General features: G+C 44.1%; 2 protein-coding genes across 7 annotated transcripts in view; one reads left to right on the plus strand and one right to left on the minus strand.

Moving 5' to 3' along the window:
- Positions 1–8,630, minus strand: part of ENOPH1 (enolase-phosphatase 1) — a 55,257-nt gene extending 46,627 nt beyond the window's left edge. For 2 of the 5 annotated variants that reach the window (XM_056568924.1, XM_056568922.1), the window contains exon 1: positions 8,259–8,396. Coding sequence is in view for 2 of the 5 variants with exons in the window: in XM_056568922.1 (XP_056424897.1) it covers positions 8,259–8,342 (84 nt within the window). In the remaining 3 variants the exon portion in view is untranslated. Of the gene's footprint in view, positions 1–2,345; positions 2,526–8,258; positions 8,397–8,492 lie in introns of those variants that run through there. The other 3 variants (XM_056568925.1, XM_056568921.1, XM_056568927.1) reach the window with 3 other exon arrangements.
- A 72-nt stretch (positions 8,631–8,702) lies between these two features.
- On the plus strand, positions 8,703–14,491 carry HNRNPDL (heterogeneous nuclear ribonucleoprotein D like). Of its 2 annotated transcripts, XR_008891901.1 has the most exons (9): positions 8,703–8,930; positions 10,088–10,256; positions 11,132–11,293; positions 11,868–11,999; positions 12,088–12,199; positions 12,546–12,731; positions 13,305–13,396; positions 13,735–13,838; positions 14,256–14,491. XR_008891901.1 is itself a non-coding variant. In XM_056568920.1 (8 exons), exons 1-7 carry the CDS (start codon positions 8,854–8,856, stop codon positions 13,373–13,375), a joined length of 909 nt encoding a protein of 302 aa, XP_056424895.1. In that variant the 5' UTR covers positions 8,703–8,853; the 3' UTR covers positions 13,376–13,396; positions 14,256–14,488. The 2 variants fall into 2 exon arrangements, 1 of the variants encoding a protein (XP_056424895.1); XM_056568920.1 differs by lacking the exon at positions 13,735–13,838 and having other exon boundaries at positions 14,256–14,488.
- The last annotated feature ends 3,846 nt before the right edge of the window (positions 14,492–18,337 follow it).

Here is an 18,337-nt window from a genome sequence, read left to right on the forward strand (position 1 = left end):
AGGGCTGGATGGAGTGTGTCACAGCGGACACCAACAGAACCCGACAGGTCCCATTGACTTTGAATGTGGTCCGTTGGGTTTCTGTATGATGTCTGTTATTTTGCAGGACATAAGCAGAGAGAAAAAAATTGGACCTGCAGGTCATTATTATGGAATCGACGAACGGAGCTAACACTGATGTGAACAAGGCCTAAGACCAATTTGTATTGCCAAAATGTTATCATTAAATGTCATAAAGAAATTATTCCTACTAACAAAAGTATAAACATTATTATCTTTCAATTGCAACCGATATCATTTCAAAGCCTCAGAATTTTTTCAGTCATGCACAGGACCCACATGTGGAGACTATTCTTTTTTTTTCCTTCACTGCTTTATCACACGGTTACAGTGAAGGTAACAGGGGAATTCTCACACAAAAAACCCTCCTGAATCTTCATTTTTAGCAGTTTGAGAGCTCATCAGGCTTCATAAACCATATTATTTTACACAACGCACATGCCAATTCACCTGGATCCTGAGGGACAGTAAATGACAGCCTAATGATTCCCAATGAAACCAAAATGTAACAATTAGATCTGTAGTGTTTGTAAACAGAACTAGTGCAATAAGACAGGACACCAGGGAACATGGAGAGAAGATACTGGTCTTCTGCACACCAACGCTTCACTTACACTTCTTCCTTTATCTGTCAGTACCTCTGAGAATTAGGATCCACTGCACCAATTGTCCAGATGGTGCACTCAGTGACCTTCATCAGTATTCAAGGACATATGGTGCCTCCCAGCTGTGCCTTTTCTTACACAATGGAACTGGAAGATCCCATTGTGTAACACAAAAAAATCTTGTTTCCTGAACAATTTTTTTGTTTAAATCTGCAGTCAGATGTTACTTTAATGTTGATCAAATGCAAGGTCTAAATACACAGCGTTTTGATTTGCGCTGGATTTTGGATTAATGGCATCATGCCTAAAATGCAGTGTGCTCTGGGGTTTTTACCATTGGGCTTCTACAGCACTGTACAGAAAGAGCCGATTCTTACATCTGGGTACCCTTACATAGAGAGTCACTGTACAGAGTGGGATGCTTCAGTTCCCCTGCAAGAAAAGTGAACACTGGGCTGCTTCCCTCAAGGTAACAGCTTGATACAAGAGGTATTGATAGAATTCTGAGTCTCTTAGTGGAAGGTCCATACTCCTTTAGTGCTCACATTAGTCTTATCCATCGGCATCCCTCTGAAAAGAGGATGTCAACATACAGTGACCCCCGACCTACGATGGCCACGACATACCATAATTTCAACATGCAATGGCCTCTCAGAGACCATCGCATGATGAAGGCAGCATCAAAATACGATGCTTTTGTATGTCGGGGCCATCACATAAACGGCTATCCAGCAGCGCAGACTGCTTCAGCTGCCACCGGATAGCCATTTACGGTGCCCCGTGAGCTCCGGTGATGGTTACTCACCTGTCCTCGGGGCTCCGGCGCGTCTTCTTCGGGATCCTCTGCATCGTTGGCGCTCTCCATCACGTGCGTAGCGGCGTGATGGCGGCGACGGAGAGTGCGGTTGCCGGGGAAGCAGACAGCGATGGACGGCGACATCCCGGGCAGTGGTGACGAGCGATGACGGTCCGGAGCGGCGGGGACAGGGGAGTACAACTTTCTCTAACAGTGGTGTACAACCTGCGGACCTCCAGATGTTGCAAATCTACAACACCCAGCATGTTGGGTGCTGTAGTTTTGCAACATCTGGAGGTCCGCAGGTTGTACACCACTGTCCTATACTTTACATTGCACGATCCCTCAACAAACGATGGTCCGTTTGGAACGGATTACCATCGTATGTTGAGGGACCACTGTATATTGTTACTAGGAGCAAAGAACCCCATTACCGAACAAAGTCACCAAAGCCTCCGTTCAGGATGTATGAGCTATTTAAAAAAGCACAACAGCCCCTGTTTTTGAGTCCACTTCAAATAGTGGATGTCACTAGGGTACATCGTTAGAAAGCTTAGAGGGGCTGATCGCATACCTTTTTATAGTATCACAATCAGAGCCCCCGTTCCTGAGATATAGGGGTTTACAGTTTCTCTGATTCAGCAATCCTTCAGAGAGGGGAGAACTGTATTATAATAGGTACGGTGTTCATGAATATTTAATGGGCGGGGGCATGTTTTCATCACTCATAGTGCAGGATATTGCGATCTGTCAGTACTGAGGCCATATTCAAACATAGGAGCTGCCACCCTCCCTCCACTTTCCTCATTAAAATTCTGCTATTCTTTAAGATGCCTTCAAAATCCAGTGAGAACATTGCTGGGCATAGTGGTGCAGCCTCTTACCCAGTCAGTGGTGCCCGGTTGCAGTCTCCTTACAGCATTGTTAGCAGTGGTGTGGTCCTCTGCAGTGTTGGAGTTCCTCTCCTCAGTACAGTAAGTTGTGCAGTTGTTTTCCCTCAGGAGGCGCTCTGCTGCACACATAGGCAGAGGCAGATCCACATCCAGCATCCTGCGCACTAAGAACAGACTAGGTGAAAGCCTGCACACTATGTCTAGCATTTATCAGCACTGATAAGCTACATTCACACCATGGGCGCCACCGAAATCCCTTGGCACTAGGCCATTGAGGGCAACACAGTCCGCACAGATTTCCACCGAAAGAATAAACAAGAAAAGTCTGCAGTGTGCACAGTGCGGCAGAATCCCATTGAAGACAATGAATTTCTGTGCTCAGGAATAATGTAGTATGAATGTGGCCTTATATGATGGCATCTCAGGAATAGCAGCATTTTAATAATGGAACTGGAGGGTAAGGTGGCTGCTCCTATGTTTTTTACAGCAGGGCTTCTGTTCAGGCAGCCAATGCTGATGAAATAAGAAAGTTGGTTGATCCAGCACTCCTTAAAAAAACAAATCATTAAACACCATGTGCGGTGTGATGTCTTGATCAATTTAGAGGATTTACTAAAAACTTGTATTTCCATTGCAATAGTTTAACACCTGAACCGGTATGGGGTGGTGTGAACATTTTTTTCTCTTTATACATTAGCCAATGCTGAAAAAGTACCCCCCCCCCCCCCCCCCACACACACACACACACTTTTAGTCAGCACTATAAACAGAGCCCCTATTGCAATAGTATCCACCCCTCTGATGGATTGCTGTATCTCCCCCTATATCTCAGGAACGGCAGACCCAATCGACATACCTTTTTACAGTATGTGATCCCCCCTCAAGCTTTCTTAGGCCATGTTCACACAGCAGAAAATGTGCTGAATTTCCACCCAGAAAACATGGGCAGACATTCCGCAAACTTGCATGGTCTGCCGGCAATAGAACTGCTCGGAAATGTGCCATCTCAATAGAGGTCAATGCATTTCCAAGCAGATTCCAAAAGTTAAAAGGGGTACTCCGCTGGAAAACATTTTTTTTTAATTAACTGGTGTCAGAAAGTTAAACAGATTTGCAAATTACTTCTATTTAAAAATCTTAATCCTTTCAGTACTTATCAGCTGCTGTATGCACCAGAGGAAGTTATTTTATTTTTGAATTTCTTTTCTGTCTGACCACAGTGCTCTCTGCTGACACCTCTGTCCATGCCAGGAACTGTCCAGAGCAGGAGAGGTTTGCTATGGGGATTTGCTCCTTTTCTAGACAGTTCCTGGCACAGACAGCACTGTGGTCAGACAGAAAGGAAATTCAAAAAGGAAAAAACTTACACTGTAGTATACAGCAGCTGATAAGTATTGGAAGAATTAAGATTTTTAAATAATTTACAAATCTGTTTAACTTTCTGGTACCAGTTGAGTTAAAAAAAAATAATTTCCAGCGGAGTACCCCTTTAACATGTTTATTATTTCAGCAGACACAGGAATCGGAATTTCCACAGCAGAAATGTGCACTCATTAACTTGGTGGTGACCACTGGTCCTCTGTAATCCTCACTAGATGGATTAGTTGCTGTAAAAAAAAAAACTGCAGATCTGGTGTGAATTTTACCTTCCTCACTGATTTTGAATGGAAACAAATCTTCGCCTATATTTGAAATGCTGTAAATTTTAACATCTACACCACATATCAATTTGGGCCCATTCACACTACCAAATTTACAAGGGGAGAAAATCTGCTGCAGTGTAACGCCCTCCCACTGGGGAAGATTTATCAAAAACTGTGCACAATCTGCTCGGAAACACACTGCAGTCAATAGAGATGGTTCATGTCCGAGCGCAGACTGATTCCGGCAGCGCCTGCTGCACGCGGAATGTCTGCCTGTTATTTCTCAGGTGATTTTTCTGTACCGTGAATGGGCCAACTGTAAGAAAACTGGTCTTGTAATGTGCACAGAAAATCTGAATAGAAACAATAGGGGAGATTTATCAAAACACGTGCAGAGGAAAAGTGGAGAAGTTGCCCATAGCAACCACTCAAATCGCTTTTATTATTTTGGTTCCCCACTCTGCCCACCCACGGTAGTCTGGGCAGAGCAGGGGAACTGTCCTGTAAGCGGCTGCGGAGGTCCCTTACCGGGCGGCGATCAGTGGAGGGCCCTCCTGCTGGTGCGGCAATCCTGCTGCAGGAGCCAGGAGGGGAGTAGTTGGTTGCCTGGCAACATCTGGAGGGCCAGTTTGGAGATCACTGTGCAGTAAAATCCTCTAAATCTTGCAAAATCTTCGGCGATCAGTACATGCTGGGAGTTGTTTTGCAACAGCTGGAGGCACACAGAACCTAACTGAAGGTTTTCCAACCAGTGTGCCTCCAGCTGTTGCAAAAGTACAACTCCCAGCATGCACGGTCTGTCAGTACATGCTGGGAGTTGTAGTTTTGCAACAGCTGTACGTTTGCCGCCCCCCCCCCCCCCCCCCCCCGATGTACAGGGTACAGTGAGATTCTTGCTTCAAGTGTGAGCTGCGGCAAATTTTCCGCCGCAGCTCATACTCCCAGAAGGAAACTCAATGTAAAGCTTGGCCCGTGTGATTGTACCCTAAAAACACTACACTACACTAGCACACAATAAAGAGTAAAACACTACATATACACCCCCTCACACTGTCCCCCCTCCCTCCCAATAAAAATGAAAAATGTCTGGTACGGCAGTGTTTCCAAAACGGAGCCTCTACTGACTGTCCAGGGATGCTGGGAGTTTAGCAACAGCTGGAGGCACCCTGTTTGGGATTCACTGGTGTAGAATATTTTTGGTAGCAGAGGCAATTGTAAGGCCCTATTCACACGGCAGAATTTCCACTCATCTTCCCCATCTTGTGCTGAATTGGTGCGGAAGCCAAGCATAAATATTGCAGAAGTGTGAATGGGAGTGTTGACTCCCATAGAAGTGTATTAAGCTTTAATTTGAGGAGGAATCCCTCAAGCGGAATTCCGCTTGAGGAAATTCTGCCGTGTGAATAGGGCCTAACGCTTGAATCCGAGTCCACCCCTATGCAAATCCCAAATTTAGGCCTCAAATGCACATGGCGCTCTCTCACTTCGGAGCGCGGTCGTATTTCAAGGAAACAGTTTAGGTCCATTTATGGGGTATTTCTGTACTCGGGAGAAATTGCGTTACAAATGTTGGGGGCTTTTTCTACTTTTACCCCGTATGAAAAGGAAAAGTTAGGGTCTACACTAACATGCTGCTGTTGCCACATACTTTTTATTTTCACAAGAGGTAAAAGGAAAAAAAGAGCCCCAAAATTTGTAACGCAATTTCTCCAGAGAACGGAAATACCCCATATGTGGGCGTAAAATGCTCTGCGGACGCACAACATGGCTCAGGAGTGAGAGCGCCATGTACATTTGAGACCTAAATTGGTGATTTGCACAGGGGTGGCTGATTTTACAGCGGTTCTGACAGAAATGCAAAACAATAAATACCCACATGTGACCCCATTTTGGAAACTACACCCCTGATTGAATGTAACAAGGGGTATAGTGAGCCTTAAAGGAGTAGTCCAGTGGTGAACAACTTATCCCCTATCCTAAGAATAGGGGATAAGTTGCAGATCGTGGGGGGTCCGACCGCTGGGGCCCCCCGCGATCTCAAGTACGGAGGCCCGACAGCCCTCCGAAAGTTTTTCACCACTGGACTACCCCTTTAACACCCCGCAGGTGTTTGACGAACTTTCATTAAGGTTGGATGGGAAAATGGGAGAAAAAAAAAATTTTCACCAAAATGCTGGTGTTACCGTAAATTTTTCATTTTCACAAGGGATAATAGGAAAAAAAAATTTGCTGTTTTGGCACATGTGACATGCCCCCCAAAAAACATTTCTGCAAAATTCACTCTCCAAAATCCTATTGTCGCTCCTTCCCTTCTGATCCTTCTACAGCGCCCGCCGAACACTTTACATACACATATGAGGTATTTCCTTACTTGAGAGAAATTGGGTTACACATTTTGAGGGGATTTCTTCCCTTTTACTCTTTGTAAAAATAAAAATAAATAGCTCTACAAGAACATGCGAGTGGAAAAAAATGAAGATTTAGAATTTTCTCCTTCACTTCACTGCTGTTCCTGTGAAACACCTAAAGGGTTAACACACTTTCTGAATGTCAATTTGAATACTTTGAGGGGTGCAGTTTCTATAATGGGGTATTTCTCACAGAAAGGCCCCTCAAATCCAATTCAAACTTAACTGGTCCCTGAAAAATTCAGATTTTGAATTTTTTCGTAAAAATTTTGAAAATGACTGCTGAAGTACTTTGAAGCCCATTCTTCAAAAAGTAAAAACATGTTACATTTATGACGCCAACATAAAGTAGACATATTGTATTTGTGAATCAATATATATCATTTATTTGGAATGTCGATTTTCCTTACAATCAGAAAGTTTTAAAGTTGAATGTCACGATAAAAAAAAAAAAAAAAACATTCTCTGAATCAGAATGCATCTCAGAGCAATTAATGCTTAAAGTCACAGTGGTCAGAATTGTAAAAAAAAAAAAAGGCCTTAAAGCGTACCCGTCAGATCCAACAAAAAAATTTTTTTTTGTTGGACCTTTATGTCTTTTTTTATTACTTTTAATTTAGCTCACTAGTCTGAATTCCTCTGAAAGAGAGGGGGCGTGGCCTCACTGTGCAGGTCTCCGCCCCCTCCCTGAGTATTCTGTCTGCTCACATCTCCCCTAGCATTAGCAAAACTACAACTCCCAGCTTGTCCTCACTGACAGTAGCGGGACACAAGCTGACAGTGGGAGCTGTGAGCCCTGCACTCACAGCTGTCAATCAAGGAAGTGTGTCCATGACATAGGTGATGACTCATGGACACAGCAGGATTAGTATGTGTCCAAGCAGACAGGGGGGCAGTTGTTTGACTGGGTTTTTCAGTATGAAATACTGAAATATTTTTTATGAAAGCAATTGCAAAACCTATTGGTTATACATGCTTTACAACATATCAAAAGTTTTTGTATCTCACAGGGACCATTTAAGGTGAAAATGGGCTGAGTCCTTAAGGGGCTAAATGATGGAAGCAATCTGATTGGTTGCTTTGGGCAACTGGTCACAATGATATCATTATTAAAATATTTCTTTGTTCATCAAAAAAACTAAATAATATTTATAAATAAAAATATTTGCCTTTTTTAAACAAATAATTTAGATATTGCATTAAATTGGGAGACTGTTACCTTGGTTATTTTGCTATTTAAAGACTTTTAGGGTATAGGCTAGGTTCACATTGCCGTTTGCATCCGATGCGTTAAGGGTCATTCGCTTGCACGGGGTCCGTAGAGCTTGCACTAGTTTTTTCTCTGCTACACTACTGTCCTTCTGGCCGGATTGCCGATGGAACTCCAAATCGAGTCCGACGACAATGTGAACGAGGTCTTACATACCCTTTGTCCTTTTTACTATGTCAGTGTTTTACAAACAGTGTGTCTCCAGGTGGTGCAACACTACAACTCCCAGCATGCCCAGCCATGCTAGGAGTTGTAGTTTTGCAACAGCTGAAGGGACACTATTTTGCAAAACACAGCACTTATTTTGTGTTTACAGATCCGTTATCCCAGTGGTTTCCAATCAGTGTGTCTCCAGCTGTTGCAAAACTAAAACTCGGCGTCCGGGCATGCTGGGAGTTGTAGTTTTACAACAACTGGAGAGACGCTGTTTAGACTGCTCTATCCAATAGCTATTTGTACCAATGACTGGTCTGGTGGTGATCAGAGGTTTAATTCAGTGAGGTATAGGGGTGATACTGGACATATCAGGAAGGGGTTAAAGGGGGCCTGAATGGCGGGTGTGATGGCAGAGGCCAGGCCTTACCTTCACAAATGTGATGGGGGTGGTGGTGCCCTCAATGTCTAACAGGATGGCGGTGACAGAGGGAGGCACGGGGACAGCCACCATCTTTCCTCACGCGGGCCAGAGCGGAAGCGGAGGGGAGGGCTAGTCAGGAGGCCCCGCCATAATAACTGGAGGGTAAACGCATGGCTGCCGCTCTCCTAACTATAGACACCGTTCACACTTTATTCAGGTTGGCACCGCCATACTCCATACCGTGCGGTCATTACTACTTCATAGTCATAAAGGCCTGTCTGGGTATACATTAAGAATTTCACACAAGCCCAGCGCCATTTTCCATCGCCTATTCTATTCACACGCCACCATTATGAGCTTTCTTCTCGAGGTGGCCCAACACCCAGCAGGGAGCACTTCCGGCCGGCCTGCGTTCCACCGCTTCGTCCGCAGCCAATAGCGACTGGGCAGCCTCGATGACGTCACGAACAACACGCGATTCGATTGGATGTCGCTCTGAGTATATAACCGGAGGGCGGGCGTGCAGATGATCTTTTCCGTTGTTGTCTGCGGTGGGTTCGCTTGTTAAGTGTTGTATTGCGTGTGATCCTCCACCGGCATAATGAGCGGATTCGAAGCTATGGACCAGTTCTCCGAGGGCTCTAAAATCAACGCCAGCAAGAATCAGCAGGATGAGGGGTAAGCCCGGGAGGCTTTTGTGTGTACGTCAACGGAGGGGGAGGGGTGCGTTTGTTTTAGGGGACGAGGCTTAGGATGTGGTCTGTTACGTGTGTGGCCACGAGGGGGCGCTGTTCTGAAGTTGTATGCAGCGAGTAACGGGCACTTAACGAGCCGTGACGTCACTACTGGTGCCCACCACTGACTGGAGGGGGTTACGGTTTCTGTACATTTGTTTATTTATTTTTCTCCTCTACCGTGATAACAATACATACACTGAATGAGAGCTGTATCAGAAAACTTAACAGAAAGGACAAAGACCTGGGGGAGATTTATCAAAATCTGTCCAGAGGAAAAGTTGCTGAGTTGCCCATAGCAACCAATCAGATTGCTACTTTCACTTTTGAAAAGGCCTCTGCAAAATGATTGGTTGCTATGGGCAACTTTCGCATAGACAGGTTTTGATAAATGTCCCCCTGGTGTTAGGCTTGTCTGTCCTGACGTTTATATCAGATGGTCTCTAGCTGTTGCAAAACTACAACCCCCAGCATACCTGGACAGCCGAAGGCTGTCCAGGTATGCTGGGGGTTGTAGTTTTGCAACAGCTGGAGGAACACAGGTTTACGTGCATATAAAGGCAAAATGCAGTGAAGTGTGTACTTCTGCTGGGCTTGTCAGTTAGTCAATGGAGAAGCTAAGCAGTCTAAAGCAATGTGGTTTTCTTGTGCTAAAAGTATAACTGTGATGCGCTTGTGCCCTAAGGCCCCTTTCACACTACAAAAGTACTCCGTTTTAAAGATCCGTTCAAAGTTCCGTCTGAAAATCAGCGGCAGTAACAAAATCCTATACGGCCGTTAGAAAATCCCATTATAGTCAATGGGATTTTTACCTTATCCTTTTTTAACCATTTATAGGCCTTCATTTTGTTACGGGAGAAATGGTGCATGCACTCTTTCTCCCATTACTATCTTCCATCACAGAATAAGGCATTATTTAGAACGGGTTAAAAAGGAAAATAGAAAATCCCATAGACTATACAGCCGTATAGGATTTTGTAACTGCCGTTTTACAGTCGATTTTTCAGACTGAACTTCGAACGGATCTTTTAAACGGAGTAATTTTGTAGTTTGAAAGAAGCCTAAGCAATAGAAAACAATCCATGATCTGATCTATTGCAGAAAGATGTTCATCGGAGGCTTGAGCTGGGATACAAGCAAGAAGGATCTGACGGAATACCTCTCCCGGTTCGGAGAAGTTGTGGACTGCACCATCAAGACTGACCCAGTTACTGGCCGATCAAGGGGGTTTGGGTTTGTCCTCTTCAAGGATGCAGTCAGCGTAGATAAGGTGAGCCCTTTTACTTCCCTGCTTCTTAAAGGAGTACTCCGCTCCTAGACATCTTATCTCCTATCCAAAGGATCGGGGGTAAGATGTCGGATTGCCGCGGTCCCGCTGCTGTGGCACCGCGCTCTCATTACTGCACAGAGCGGGTTCGCTCTGTGTGGAATGACGGGCAATACAGGGGCCGGAGCACCGTTACGTCACGGCTCCGCCCCTCGTGACGTCACGGTCCCCACCATACAAGTCTATGGGAGGGGGCGTGGCGGTCGTCACGCCTCTTGCCATAGACTTGCATTTAGGGGACTGACCGTGGTGTCACGAGGGGCGGAGCCATGACGTCACGCTGCTCCGTCCCCTGTATCGCCTGTCAATACACGCAGAGAGAACTTGCTCGGTGCCACAGCAGCGGGACCGGCGATCTGACATCTTATCCCCTATCCCTATCCTTTGGATAGGGGATAAGATGTCTAGGGGTGGAGTACCCCTTTAAAAGAGAACTCCAGCCAAAACTAACTTATCCCTATCCACAGTATAGGGGATAAGTAGCTGATTGGAGGGGGTTTGAATACTGGGGCCCCCTGCAATTTCCAGAACGTGACCTTGGCTGCCAGTGAGGAGTGTGTACCAGTAGACTCCATTTATTTCTATTGAAGCACCAGAGTGCTGTATTCAGGTCTTTTTTGCACTCCCGTATAAATAAGTGGAGCATGCCCCGTCTGCAGCACACTCCTTACTGAGAGCTTGATCCTGTTTCGAAGATTGTGGGAGGTTCCAGAGGTCAGCTACTTCTCCACCCACAGGATAGGGGATAGGTTAGTTTGGCTGGAGTTCCCTTTTAATAAAGGCTGGATGAAGATGGCTAACAATCTGGTTTATTGTAGGTGCTGGAGACAAAGGAACACAAGCTGGATGGCAAACTCATTGATCCTAAGAGAGCAAAGGCATTAAAGGGAAAGGAACCCCCAAAGAAAGTGTTTGTTGGTGGCCTGAGCCCAGACACAACAGAGGAACAGATCAAAGAATACTTTGGAGCATTTGGAGATGTAAGTAAACTAAGTGCAGAAGCCCTTATGCTGTGGATGTAAGCTAGTGATCCAGTGCCATAAAGGGGTTGTCCCATCTTTATTTATTTTTTGTTCTGGCCACCTTCTGGAGTTGTATAAACAGAGTAGCTCACAATGCTACATTGTTTACATAACTCCCATAAAAGTCCTGGAAATTGTTACTTCTCTCTTTGGGTACTCTGCCACAAACAGGCTGGAAGTGTCAGCAAAAGATCAAAGACAAGATGGGACAACTTCTGCATGACAGATTAAAATTGTTGAAAATGTTTGCAATTTTTACAGCCTGGACCACACTTTAAAACCTGCTTAGATCTAAGCCATTTATGATAAATTTGGCAAAAGCACACCTGACGTATGCACAGTAAAATGGTGTGAAAAGTAACTTTAACTTACACATACAACTATAAACTCCCCCTATATGCTTGGATAACTCCCTTCTGCCACCTCCCATATTTTAACACTTTAAAACCTAGCTTAATGTATTTTAGAGCTTGAATGCCTGCAGACAATGTTGGTGAATCTCCTAGGCTGACATTCTTCTGTTATTTTTTAGATTGAAAACATTGAACTCCCAATGGACACAAAAACAAATGAGAGGAGAGGGTTTTGCTTCATTACATACACAGATGAAGAGCCAGTGCAGAAACTTTTGGAGAGCAGATACCACCAGATTGGTTCAGGGAAGGTAGGTTTGGAGTATTGCTGCCACGTCTGTAATACTCTATGCAGTGGCTTACTTTAACATGATACTTACTGCAATGTCATCTCTTCAGTGTGAGATCAAAGTTGCCCAACCAAAAGAACTCTACAAACAGCAGCAGCAACAGAAAGGCAGCAGAGGAGCATCGAATGGACGAGGAGGTGGACGAGGGAGAGGCAGGGGAGGTATGTAGTGTGGACTTGGCCTACTGAACTGAAAGCAGTTCATACACTTGTCTGCTTCTAAAACAGTAAGATAAGCACTTGGAGCAGTACCCTGCAGTGCCAACTTGGCTGGTTTGAATTTGTTGCAAAGCTCCCTTCATGCAGCTTATGTGGCTGCTGCTGTTGGATTTTAAAGACATTCACTTCTAGCTTTGGGTCACTAAGTGCAGCGGCATTTTTTTTTTCCCCCACAAAATCCTCATGTGACACAATCTTTTAGGGCTGTCTTATGTCTGTGTTTTTGATTTTTGTGGGGGGGGGGTATAGGAAATATCTGCAGTACTGATCTTATGAATTTAATTTTAAGGCCAAGGACAGAGTTGGAACCAAGGATACAATAACTACTATGATCAAGGATATGGAAACTACAGTGGCACTAGCAGCAACTCCTACAGTGACCCTGCCTACACTAGCTATGGTGGATATGACTATCCTTCGTACAACTATGGAAGTTATAGTGGCTACAGCAACCAAAGTTACACAGACTATAGCGGTGAGTGCATATGTAGGGCTATGGGAATATATACAAAACTTAAAACTTATAATAGTGTTGCTTGTGCTTGCAATTTTGCCCTTACCTAGGCTGAGTTCACACGAAGTATGACACTCATCACATGCTGAAAAACCTTGATGTGTTCCATAGGCATGTGTGCTGCAGTTTAATTGCTGTGTATTAAATAGAGAAATGTGCCCACACTGCCTGCCTCAGCCAGTGATTGGCTGAGCAACAGGCTCATGCCATCCCAAGCACCAGGTAGTGGAGCACAAAAGACCAATAACTAAGGCTGCTAGGAAAAGGTGCAAGTTTCTAGGTTTTTCCCCTGGGCATTATTCTTTAAAACATTTTACTGGAAAACCCTTTTAAATGTTCTATAATAAGGGACATGCCATAGAATCGCTCAATTTGAATGGGGCTAATCTGTGCAAAATGTGACAAATGAGGCTTCCCCTAGAGTTACTGCTACATGTTGCTCAGCCTGGGTGGGAGGATATGCCATGCCAACATGCCCTTCCAGCTGGCTAGTTTGGTCCACATGCATCAGTGCCTTTTTTATTTTATATGCAGGTCAACAAAGCACATATGGAAAGGCATCAAGAGGTGGAGGAAACCATCAGAACAACTACCAGCCTTACTGAGGGCTGTGATCATCACACAAGGTGTGTATGAGGGATTATGTAGATGGCTAACACATTTTGTAACATAAACTTTAATAAAGATAACTTTAACAGTGTGTGGCCTCATTTTTAATGTATTTGTTAAATTGTTTTTATAGAGCTTTAACTTAAAGACGCGACCTTAAATGTTTTTCCCTGGTAAAATATATACAGATATCTTTTTTAAATTGGGGTTTTCTGGTCTTTATGCCAGACATTCTATGGAATAAATAAGCAGTTTTTATTAAAATAATACCAGGTAAAGTACTGAAATGGGTACAACTTAAGGTAAAGAATGTTGTCTTCTAACTCTGACATTATACCTTGTTTGTACCCGCCAGCGGGAACTTCATTGCAGGCCGTGTGTCACCCTGACCACGTCTATCTCTGGGGTCGCACGTTGTGGGCAGAGCGCAAGGCGTACACCAGAAACCGCTGTCCTGTGGTATGGTCTCTTCCAACTTCATGTACCAGCGTAAAGATTTAAACTGGGGGAAAACCACTTCAGACTTTGGCTTCTTTAACTTAAGTCTTTTTGTTAACGTTCCATTGAAATTTCTTACAGGAGTTTAAAGAGTTAGATGCCTTTTACAGCTATTGTTAAATGTTCTGATTTTTTAGGATTTAATGCTTGCTTCTTTTCTTTATAGCTAATAGTGAAATCTGCAGAGGAACTTTAAAATGAGGGTGACATGTTGGCAAGGTTATATGCATATAAGTAAATGTCACTTCATAGCGGACACCTTGGAATTAGAGGGGGTTAAAAGCCTTGCCAATAGAGGATGTGCATATATTTCTAGATAAATTAATTCTGTATCAGAACCACCACCTCAAGGATCTAACTACTTTGTTTCTTTTGTAGGTGGAGAGGACTGACTACGTAAGTCATCCAGGCAGAAGTTTAATCTACAAATGCTTGAGGACTTGTGTAACAAGGCACATTGGTGTCTTGCTGTAAATAGTACCTACCCCCTTCCCCGTTTTATTTTCTCATCTGTGTACAGTGGTTTTATGTTCATCCAATTTTATGTTGATCTGTAATGAGACCTTGTGACTTTCACTGCATTACATGTCCAGTGTTTGACATTTGTAATAAAAGTTTAAAAAAAACTTGCTTGTAGCTATTGTATACCTTTTTTAAATATTTGAGATTACCAGTTATTGCATTTTAAATGGCATATCAAGCCTTTTAAAGAATATTTTAATGATTAGTATTACACTGAGTGCTGAATCTAGTCCTGTAGATGTCTTTTAACCGGTTGCTGTCTAAGGACAAGCCGGAGCCGGCTCGTCCTGAGACTGCAACCGTTGTAGAACGCGGGCTCCCTACTTGAGCCCTTGTCATGCCGGCCCCCAACTGATTCCTGTAGCTGGGGGCTGGAGTTAATAGCAGACATGCGGTGATTGCTGCCGTTGACAGCGGTGTCTAAAGGGACCCCTACAGCACAATCACGTGCAGGGGGGGGGGGGGGAGAGAGAAACAATCCACTGCCGTATCCAGAGGGCTGACCTCTCCTCTCCTCCTGTGGCTGCTGCGGCTGAGAATGATAAAGCCTGGCAGGACCAGGCTTCATCAACTGAGCGCAGAGCACACAGATCAATGTTGTTCTATGAAACCACTTTGATCTGTATTAGGAATCTGATTCCTCCTAAAAGTCCCCTAAGGGGACTAAGTGTGTGTTTAAAAAATTGGAATAAAAAGTTTTAAAAACCACCCATTAAAGCAGCCCCTTTTCACAAATTCCATATAAAAATTTAACCATAATAAAATTAAAGGAGTACTCTGGTGCAGAGTACTCCTGCCCGGGCTGCAAAAATAACCTTTCTCACCTTCCTGGGTTCCCGCGGAGCACCACTACAGCTGATTGGTCCTCCGGTCCATCTTCTTCTGTGTGAAGGAAGCGTCACATAGTGCTCAGCCTATTAGGGACCAAGGCAGAACATCGCGGCGGCCGGCGATGGGCTGAGCGCCATGTGACGCTTTGTTCAAACAAGTATGAAGATGGACCGGAGGACCGATCAGCTGTAGTGGCGCTCCGCGGGAACCCAGGAAGGTGAGGGATGGTTTATTTTCTTTATGCAGGACTGAGCAGGAGTACTCTGCACCAGAGTACTCCTTTTAAACACGTGGTATCACCGCATGTGTATATGTCCAAACTATAAAAATAATAAATCACACGGTCAATGGCGTATGTGCAAAATTCTAGTGCCCAAAATAGTGTATTTTTGGTCACTTTTTTTAGATCATGAGGAAATGAATAAAAAGCTATCAGAACAATAAAAATTGGTACCACAAAAAATTAACCCTCATACCGCCCTGTATGCGGAAAAAGTTATAGAAGATGACTATTTTTAAACAAATTTTTGTGCATGTAGTTATATTTTCCAAAGACCAAATCAAACCTAGATAAGCAGGGTACGAAAGTTACAAAATTGGTTTTTCTTCAATTTTGTTGCACAATGTGGTGGTTTTTCGCCCTAGATTTTTTTGGGAAAAAGACTGTCATTACAAAGTAGAATTGGTGGTGCAAAAAAAAGCAATCCATATGGATTTTTAGGTGCAAAATTGAAAGGGTTGTGATTTTTAAAAGGTAAGGAGGAAAAACAAGTGCAAAGAAGGAAAAACACTAAGTCCATAAGGGGTTAAAGCTGGTATCTAATTTTGGTTGGTGTAGATCAGCTGCTGCAAACAAGTGATACAAATGACCCATAATGACTGACTGCACCTGTCCCCCCTTCCTCTACAAATAGGGGGAGATTTATCAAAACCTGTCTAGAGGAAAAGCTGCTGAGTTGCCCAGAGCAACCAATCAGTGCTTTCATTTCTGAAAATTTAAATGAGCTGATTGGTTGCCACGGGCAGCTCTGCATCTTCCCTTTTGCCCATGACTGCACCATGATGGAGAAACTGCCTCCATCGGCAGAACAGGAACTAAATTGCATAGGATAGATCCAGCCCCAGTTTCCGATCCTGCAGAGAGACTGGTCTCCGGTCATGAGAAGACTTACAGGGTACCTGTGACGTATGTCCTCTTCAGAGAGACCGCTGCAGAAAGTCTGGTGTAGCCTCTCCCTGCCTGTGCATTGTGCATATATCTCCTCGCTCCCCCTGGCCAGCGTCGGCATCGGGCAGCAGATGGTTGGTTTGTCCATAGGCTTAGTATGTGAAATGCTAGAGCAGATGTGTAGGCTGGATTCTACTTATGTGGGCTCCCATTGTGACTGGTGTCAAAACTCTGGATGTTACTCCTGCATTTACTAAAAGTCTGCAAGAGGTGGTCAGAGAATGCATGTCAGCTTGGTCTTCACAACAACCCTGTACTAGCAGGATGGTAGAACCTGACCGCCTGGCCCTAGTAGTAATTCCAGGGAGCTTTATGAAGAGTCTGATCCAGCTTTGGATGAGTGCTCAGGTGGATACCGGTTTCCTGCTCAGAATGTTGAGTGGTTAGGTCTACCATGAATTTTTAGAAGAGCCTAAAACCATACAAGATCGCATATTTGAAAGTCTAGCTCCCAGGAAGCGTGCTGTGTTTCTGGTACATGAGACTCAGGCTTCTATAATTAAAAAAATTGTGGCAAAAGCCTGATCAAATAACTAAAATATCCTTTTTCAGGAAGCGGATTGTTCTAATTTGGTACAAGTCTCCTACAATTTACCCACCAGTAGCTAAAGTTACTAGAAAGACTGCTCTTCCATTTGAAAACTTTGATTCTTTAAAGGAGTACTTGGTGGAAATTTTTTTTTTTTTTTTTTACAAACTGGTGCTAGAAAGTTAAACAGTACTTCTTAGCAGCAGTATGCTACAGAGGAAATTCTTTGCTTTTTGAATGTATTTTTTTGTGTTGTCCACAGTGCTCTCTTTTGAAACCTCTGTCCGTGTCAGGAACTGTTCAGAGTAGCATATGTTTGCTATGAGGATTTTTTCCTCTGGACAGTTCCTGATACGGGCATCAGGTGTCGGCAGAGAGCACTGTGGACAAGACAAAAAAAGAAATGAAAAAAATAATTACTTTCGCAACCTACAGCTGCTAAAAAGTCCTGGAAGGATACGGATTTTTTAAATAGAAGTCATTTGCAAATCTGTTAAACATTCTGGCACCAGTTGATTTAGAAAGAAATGTTTTCCACAGGAGTACCGCTTTAAAAGATTCCATGGACAGAAAAGCAGATTGGTTTCTTAGGAAAACATGGGAGGCTGCTGCTGGGTCTTTCAAGCCTGCTATTGCTACTACGTCTATAGCTAGATCTTTAAAAGTGTGGTTTGAGCAGTTGGGGAAACAAATTAAGGACTGTTCCCCTAGAGAGCAATTGTTTCCATGTATCCCTATCCTTGCAGCTGCATTTGACTATCTCTGATGCTCCTGCAGATTCCTAACTCAGCTAAGAGGGCGCTGTGGTGAACAGTGGAAGGGAGATGTTGCCTCTAAATCCAAATTATGTGCCTTGCCATGTGAGGGCATCTACCTTTTTGACAAAGAGTTAGACCAGGTTCTGGAGAAGGCCTCTGCTAAAAGGAAAAGCTTTCCTGCTAGCCCTTCACTTCCCTTCCCCCTTTCGTGGGAGGGGAGATTTCTGTAGAGGTTCCTCTAGGGATAGAGATTGGCAGGGCCAGAAGAAGGTAGGGGGTTCATATTCACCACCCCTGATGCAGCCAAAAAGTCTAGTCCGCAATGACAAGGGTTCCCAGTGGAGGCATATTGTCCCATTACTATTCGGAGTGGAAAAAAATATCTGCAAGCCACCGGGTATCAGCTTTAACACCATAAGGACGCAGCCAATTTTATTGTTGCGTTTGTTTTTTCTCCTCGCCTTCTAAAATTCATAACACTTTTATATTTCCATTCCCAGACCCATATGAGGGTTTGTTTTTTTGCGTGACCAGTTGTACTTTGTAATGACACTCATTGATATGGTAACCCCCCCCCCCCCCCCCCAAAAAA

The sequence above is a fragment of the Hyla sarda genome, chromosome 1 (assembly GCF_029499605.1).
Source record: "Hyla sarda isolate aHylSar1 chromosome 1, aHylSar1.hap1, whole genome shotgun sequence".
In the NCBI taxonomy this organism is placed as follows: Eukaryota; Metazoa; Chordata; class Amphibia; order Anura; family Hylidae; genus Hyla; species Hyla sarda.